The sequence below is a fragment of the Brassica napus genome, chromosome C1 (genome assembly GCF_020379485.1).
Source record: "Brassica napus cultivar Da-Ae chromosome C1, Da-Ae, whole genome shotgun sequence".
NCBI lineage: Eukaryota > Viridiplantae > Streptophyta > Magnoliopsida > Brassicales > Brassicaceae > Brassica > Brassica napus.
Genome location: NC_063444.1, coordinates 39,842,872 through 39,850,922, shown reverse-complemented (window position 1 = coordinate 39,850,922; position 8,051 = coordinate 39,842,872). Strand labels below are relative to the sequence as shown.

Below are 8,051 nucleotides of genomic sequence, written 5' to 3'. Positions count from 1 at the left end.
ATATTTCTTCAAAATCTATGCCTTTCTTTTGGTTGAATCCTTTCACAACCAATCGAGCTTTGTATCTTGGATTTGAGCTTCTATCTTCATACTTCAACCTATACACCCACTTGTTCTTCAAGGCTCTCTTTCCTTTTGGTAGCTTCATCAGCTCATAAGTGTGATTATCATGCAAGGATTGCATTTCATCTTGCATAGCTTCAACCCACTTATCTTTATGGGTGTCTCCTATGGCCTCCTCATAGCTTTGAGGCTCCCCCTCATCTGTAAGATTAACGTACTCATCTCGATAATATCTTACAGATGGTCTTGTCTCTCTTCCAGACCTTCTTGGCTCATGTTCTTCCTCTGGCTCCACTTGAACTTCTTCTTCACCTTCATCACCATTCGGATCCATGATTGGATCCCCTTCGCCATCATCTCCAATCACTTGTTCATGATCTTGAGGCTTATGAGAATCTTCATTCCTTACAACCCTTAGCTTTGGTTTCTTTGATTTGTTGATGTCTTCGATTGTTTGATCTTCGAAGAAAACAACATCTCTGCTCCGGATAACTTTTCTGTTAACCGGATCCCAAAGCCGATAGCCGAATTCGTCTTTTGGTGATCCAAGATAAATGCACTCTTTAGTCTTAGAGTCTAGCTTGGCTCGTTCATCCTTAGGTATATGGACAAACGTTCTGCAACCGAACACCTTCAAATGGTTGTAAGAGACCTTCTTACCCGACCAAACTTCCTCCGGGACATCGCCTTCCAAAGGAACTGATGGTGTAAGATTTATGACGTCCACTGCAGTCTTTATGGCTTCTCCCCAAAATGGTTTGGGTAGTTTAGCGTGAGAGAGCATGCACCGAACTCTTTCTGTGATCGTTCGATTCATTCTTTCAGCTAGCCCGTTCAGTTGTGGCGTCTTTGGTGGTGTCTTCTCCATCCTGATTCCATGAGCTTTGCAAAACGCTTCAAAGGGACCTCGGTACTCTCCACCATTGTCAGATCGAACACACTTGAGTTTTTGACCCGTACTTCGCTCTGCTTGGGCTACAAACTCCTTGAAAGCATCAAGAACTTGATCTTTTGACTTCAAAAGGTATACCCATACCTTCCTTGAATGGTCATCAATAAAGGTGACGAAATATGATGCCCCTCCATTGGATTTCTCGGACATGGAGCATACGTCAGTATGCACAAGATCAAGAATATGCTTTCTTCTCATAGGCGTAGATGATCTTCGGAAAGCGACCCTATGTTGTTTTCCGGCTAAGCAATCATGACATGGTGAGAGAGAAATACCTTTCATATCAGGAAGAAGTTTCTTGCTAGAAAGTATACTTAAACCTTTCTCACTCATATGCCCGAGTCTTCGGTGCCATATATCGATGTCATCACTTGCAACGTTTACTTCTTCCTTGCAAAGCTTGGCTTGAGTCACGTATAATGAGCCTTCTTTTCTTCCTCGAGCCATGATCAAACTTCCTTTGGTTAACTTCCATTTGCCACCACCAAAATGACTGTCCAAGCCGACATCATCGAGCTTTCCGGTTGATATGAGATTGAGTCGCATGTCGGGAACATGTCTCACATCCTTGAGAACTATCTTACATCCAGTGTTTGATGTAAGAATAACATCCCCCTTTCCAATGATCTTGCTTCTTCCTTGATTTCCCATTTGAACATTACCAAAGTCACCACTTTGATAGGTTGTGAAGAAGCTTCCATGAGGGGTGACGTGAAAAGAAGCACCAGAATCAACGATCCATGAGCTATCATCAGAGCTAAGATTACATTCTCCAACGAGATATAATTCTTCGCTCTGGTCTTCCACAATGGTGGTAGTCTTTTCTTCATGCTTCTTTGTAGGATTGAACCGGTCTGGTTTGATATTACCGGCTTGTTTGTCTTTCTTGAAAAACCGACATTCCGACTTCATGTGACCCTGTTTGCCACAGTAATAGCAAGTAACTCTCGGACGTGACTTGGATCTTCCTCGAGATTGGTCTCGTCCTCTGCTTCGGTTTTGACCACGAGTCTCTTCTCTACCTCGTCTATCAACAATGTTAGCTTCTGAATATGAACTCGAACCTCGTTCCTTCCTGCGAACTTCTTCGTTTAGAAGGCTATCAGTGACGGTGTCCATGGTAAGCTTTCCCTCCGGTGCTGAATTGCTTAGAGTGACAACTAGTGTGTCCCAACTCTCCGGCAGTGAACTGAGGAGTAAAAGGGCTTGCATTTCGTCTTCAACCTTCATATCAACTTTGTTAAGCTGATTTACAATCCCCTTGAAATTGTTCAAGTGCTCCATCATGCTCTGGCCATCCTTGTACTCCAACTTTACCAACCGTCGAACAAGAAGAGCTTTGTTTCGAGGTGTTTTCTTTTGAATCATGGATTCAAGTTTTGTCCATAATTCAAAAGCATTTGTGTAGGTAGAGACATGTTCAAAAAGAGATCGGTCGACATACTTACGGATTACGGCAACCGCCTTTCTATTAAGAATCTCCCATGCTTTATCATCCTTTCCTTCCGGCTTATCCTTCATGATGATGGGCTCATGCAAATCCTTACAATAAAGGTGATCTTCCATCATCGGTTTCCAATAAGAGAAGTTGTCCGTCGTGAGCTTGAACATGTCACCTTCAAAGGTAACGGTGGCCTCCATCTTCACTTCTTCAAAGATAACGGTAACCTTGCTCTGATACCACTTGTTGGGAAAATTACCCAATATCGATGAGATGAAGATGGGATTAGACAACTAAAAATTTAAGAAGAAGACTCTTTATAATTTTGGAAAGGGTTTACAAAGATTTTGTTTTGAGAACTCTCTCTTACAAATGTTTTCTCTCTTTATTTTCTTGATTCTTGGATGATTACAAATGGTGCTAAGCACCCCTATTTATACTAGTAAGTGGAGACTACAAGTTAGTTCTACACACTTCATCTTCTACACACTTCATCTTCTACACACTTCCTTTTCTACACACTTCTTCATCCTTCTCCATTTTTCTCTAGATATTTCTTCTTCTTCTTGGGCTTCTTGGGTCTTGGGCTAATGAGGGAAAAACCCAACAATATATTAGTTTTTCTTACCTCAAAAGTAAAGTTTAAGGAGGAATAACAATTAGGAGACAACAAGATAAATGTTTGCATTCAAAAGACTTAAACACAAAGCATAAGACCCATATAATCCAAGTTTAAACACACAAGGACAAGAAGATTGCGCATCTCATGAAAGAAAACTCATCGATGCCTCTCATATCCCTTTATTAGTTGCCAAAATTTTATACTGAGTAATTAGTTGAAGAAATGGCCTCCATTTCGACTTGAACAATTAGCATATCGTGCACAACTAAACCCTATGCTGTTTCTCTCAGATTAGAAAGATGCACAAAAGCATCAAATCCCAACCCGGTTATCTGGGGACTGAACCAGTTATCAACTGCTCACTAAAAAAGAGAACATATATGTATGTATTAGTCTCAGCACCAAGATGTTAAAAATATTAATTTGTTTTGGCTTCAACCACACTTACGTTGACCAACCACATCATTATTGGATTGGCGTTGGTTAGGAACACGAAGCTTGGCTCGAGCATAAACCTTCTCATAAGGCTTTGCTTTTAGTAGCTCTTGTTGGCTAAGGTAAAGGTAAACTGACAAAGCTTTGCCTTCTTGAGACGGTTGGAGGCGGCTCTCCGACTGTCCGTTTGGTTCTCCCTTGTCGACGGTGTGTGCGTGAACTCTTGGTCTGGTCTCGTATTTTAATTGTGTTGGCAAGATTTGTTGGTTTGTTCTCGGAGAAGCTATAGGTATTGCTGGATTGAGGTTTTGAGGACTGGCCTAGTCAGCTATTGCTTGTGGCAATTATGATGAAGTCTGTAACTTGTTCAAGTTGGGACATAAACCTGCATCCTTGTCTTTCCTTTTAGAATGGTTGTTTCATCCACGCACAATGCACAATGCATATTTTCTCCTCGCTTGGTTAGTCTATTGTTGTAGTTTTTTTTTATTGAATTGTAATTTTATTTTTACTTTTCTGTTTTCAGTGTATCTCTTGTATTTCTGTCAAAAAGAAAAGTTGGTATAAAATTTAACATTTATAAAGAACACTAATCTCTTTTTTCTACTATACAGTTATTAAATTACCTTAGTTAGCAAATATCGTCGTTATTCTTTCATGCAATATTCAACCAAGATTGTCGTTCTCTCCGATATATCTCGGTCGTAAAATAAACGTTAAAAAGTAACGTTAATAAACGTTACAAGTTTTTTCATTGCTGGTATTTTTAATTAGATGGGTGCATGGTTGTGTTGCATTTCTTTGTAGTTTGAGGATCAACAAGAGAAAACATAGTTTGAGAGGTATATTGCAATGTGAGGTATTTGCATTGTAAATGTAACCACCACCTTTTTTACCAAAAAAAAAATGTAACCACCTTATCATGACAATGAACTTTTAATTTTTGCATCACAAACACGAGGCAAAAATAAACAACAGTTAGGTAATAAAATAATAATAATTGAATCAACAGTGCCATGCAATAATTTCGCGAGTATCTGGAGTTTTCTAATCATGCACTAATCATTCAAAAGCACCTATCCCCAGAGGCGGACCTACGTTCACTTCGCCCCTATAAATATCAATTATTTTCTGGTTCAGGCAATTTTGTTGTTAAATGTTAATTCATTTGGTTAAATTGACAAAGTTGAACCCGGCTATATTAAATTTGAATTCCTTTTTTTATTAAATTTGAATTCCTTTTTTTTACTTAAAGACGATTTTTTTTTTTTGAAACCCACTTAAAGACGATCTCAAATCCTCTCTTTTGCACCCACATTTTTTAAAATCTCTCTTTTCTCTTTTCAATATTTTTGTTGTAATTTTATTACAATCACACTAGTTTACAATTGAACGGTTCTGCATGTACGTCGACCCCGATGGACTCTCTCTCTCTACAACACATGACCACAAGAAACAACTCTACTTGTAAATGACCAAAAGAAACAACTCTACTTGTAGTACTCTAGATATCATATAAGCATTGTGTTCTTTAATCTGCAAGAAATTAACAATCATACGAAAATCGAACTTCAAACCTAATGCAGGAGCCTTTAAACTCTTGATCACTAAGTCACGTCGCTTCCACATATAAAAAGTTATTCATGTGACTGTGAAATGTATATAATCACAGAGACTAAAATAAACATAAATCATGTTTTGAAGGGATAAAATATACTAGAGAAATTATTTCAAATACCATAAGTTGTCTATCACTTTTTTAAAATATATTCAATTAAAATACATTAACATTTGTGTTTAGAGTTTAGTGATTATTGTTAGGATTTGGTATTTAAAGGGTTGAATTGAGTTTATAAATTTTTAAAAATGATTATTAAACATTTATAAATAATTTAAGAGTGTCAATTTAGTATTTTCATCAAAAATTTATGGTATTATGAAAATAGTCATCTTACAAAGATAAATTTTAAAATGGTATCAAAGTTGTGGTAAATTAGAATTTGCCCAAAAATGTATTGGAATGTAAAATCTTTTAAAAAAATTAAAAGGATAAATAGCGGTTAAGATCCTCTAAACTTATAAAACTAAAATCATAAAAATAATAAATGGCCTACATCATGAATACATATTTTGTTTAAAATCAGTTATTAAATAATATTTTATTGTAAAGTAAATATAAAATATTATAACCAATAAAAAATTATGGGTCCATCACTGTCTATCACACTTTGCTATATAAAGTCTCACCAGGCTATGTTCTCTAGACTTCATTAACTAGATACCTTAAAATATGAGTAATCACTACACAAACACCGTTTCTACTGTTTTACTCTTGTTTTTCCTCTTCATATCCTCTGCCTCTTCAAGTTCCTTCATACGACAATACACTGATGACTCCAACACAAACTTTCAAGGTATGCAATCTCTTTTGCACTTAGATCTGATCCGATACTTCCATATAACATTGTTATTTGAGTGTTTAGACTCTGTACTTTTTAATCATTTGTGACACATCCTCTGGTGTGCATCTTATAAGTACTATGTTTTCTGTCTCAAAACAGAGGAGAATGGAGCAGTACCAGACGCAATCCAGGGAGAAGCGCATTACTTACGTCAACATGAACAAGAGATCTCATCACGTGACTATAAACTCTCAGTTTCAAACACAGTGAAGGGTCTCAGAGATCGTCCTCCATCATCTTACTCTCTAAAGATGGAGTCTTTTAACACGCTCCTAAAATCAACCAACGCAGACAAATATGTATCACGTCCTTTCTCAGCCGCTGGCTATAAGTGGTACTTTTGATAATCTGATTTGTTCTTCACTCAAATTGAGCTGTATATACTAAAAAAATCTTCTACGGGGTCTCAAAAACAAACAGGACACTTATTGTGTACCCAAACGGGAACAAGAATGATAATGGTGCAGGGTTCCTTTCGCTTTACGTAGCCATAGACAACTCAACACTCTCTCCACACCAAGAGGTTTTCGTGGATCTCAGGTTTTACGTGTTCAACAGGGTAGAGAAGAAGTACCTCACGATCCAAGGTCTTTTGCTAATTCTAAAACCCTCTAAGAAAATGTGATCTTTTAACAAGACATGTGGTATTTAAGCATAGCGGGTTTGAACCAATATGAAACATTAGCTTTGCACCCAAATCATTAAAAAAATTAATAGCCATATATACCATTAAATTATTAAAAACAATATTAAAATTTCTTATTAAATTGTGGTTTCTAAAATCTCAAAATGGCCATGTATTTTGTCAGATACCGATGGATGGAGGTTTAGTTACTTCAAAACGATGTGGGGGTTCTCTCAGGTTCTCCCTGTTAATACATTTAAAGACTCGAACAACGGATACCTCTACGATGGAGATCACTGCGAGTTTGGTGTTGATGTGACCACTCCCACTGTCTTTAAAGAATCAGAACTTTTCACTGTTACTGACAAGTTCTATAACCCCAAGTACACATGGAGTATTCAGAAGTTCTCCACCTTGCTCGAAGATAGTTACTACTCTGATGTGTTCTCCATCGGAGGAAGAAGATGGTGAGTCCACAAAATTTCAAAACTAAAGCTCTTTTGCTTTACTTAGTGTATATATATAAAAGTGACATTCCATATGTTGATCAGGAATATAAAAGTGTATCCGGGTGGTTCTGCAACGGGAAAGGGAAAAGCTGTGTCCATATTCCTTATCCTTAATGCGAACGAGAAATTCAGACCCTATGAGAAAATTTATGTTGGAGCCAAGCTTCGAGTTCTTAACCAACGCAACTTCAAAAACATCGAAAAGCAAAGTAAGCAGATGATATGTATAAAACCTACACATATTCATGACTATGGATAGATACATTAGGATGACTAATGAGTGCTTTCATGTGATTTTTAATTTTTCTTTTGGCAGTTGATAATTGGTACAATGGTCCGGGATATGGAGATGGATCTGGTTGGGGTTATAATGAATTTATCCCATTCTCTGATCTCAAAGATTCATCAAAGGGTTTTCTTGTGAATGATGTGTTGATGGTTCAAGTGGAAATTGAAGCCATTTCTTCAACCAAGTATTTCCCTAGTTAGATTTTCTCTAACCATGGATGGAACTTTCAACTCCATGTGCGTTTGCTTTGTCATCAAAACCAAATAAGAAGTTTGTGTTTGCTTCAATAAATGAAGTTTGTATTCTTATGCATATATCAAAACATCATCTCTCCTCCTCCATGTACCAATAATTTTAAAAGAAGTTTTACTATATAAAAGAAAATTTAATATATGCTTTTTAAATATTACTTGTGTTCATGGAAAGATCGTGTAATATTATATAAACAATGGTGAAAACAACAACTCGAATTTGATTCTACAAAATCTGAATGATTTGTTTTAGTGAGGAATAAATAATAATATCCAAAGGCTTATCTGTATAAACATCTATTTTATGATTATGAAACGTGAGAGAGACACTTTGAATTTGCCATTGCAAACTAGGTCCAAGAAATATAATTTAATAACATTATCATGTGAAACTTTTTTTTT

General features: G+C 36.7%; 1 protein-coding gene across 1 annotated transcript; it reads left to right on the top strand.

Moving 5' to 3' along the window:
* The first annotated feature begins 5,753 nt into the window (after window positions 1-5,753).
* Window positions 5,754-7,789, top strand: LOC111203207 (probable inactive serine/threonine-protein kinase fnkC). The gene is made up of 6 exons (XM_022696727.2): window positions 5,754-5,927; window positions 6,075-6,309; window positions 6,396-6,562; window positions 6,785-7,067; window positions 7,152-7,318; window positions 7,426-7,789. The coding sequence occupies exons 1-6, from the start codon at window positions 5,804-5,806 to the stop codon at window positions 7,596-7,598; spliced, it is 1,149 nt and encodes a 382-aa protein (XP_022552448.1). The 5' UTR covers window positions 5,754-5,803; the 3' UTR covers window positions 7,599-7,789.
* Window positions 7,790-8,051: the final 262 nt, after the last annotated feature.

What these genes read in the sequence shown, in the direction of transcription:
- LOC111203207 (XM_022696727.2), top strand. Translation starts at nt 5,804, where the DNA reads ATGAGTAATCACTACACAAACACCGTTTCTACTGTTTTACTCTTGTTT. An exon ending in CTCCAACACAAACTTTCAAG is followed by an intron (nt 5,928 to 6,074) that starts GTATGCAATCTC and finishes GTCTCAAAACAG; the next exon opens with AGGAGAATGGAGCAGTACCA. An exon ending in TCCATCGGAGGAAGAAGATG is followed by an intron (nt 7,068 to 7,151) that starts GTGAGTCCACAA and finishes TATGTTGATCAG; the next exon opens with GAATATAAAAGTGTATCCGG.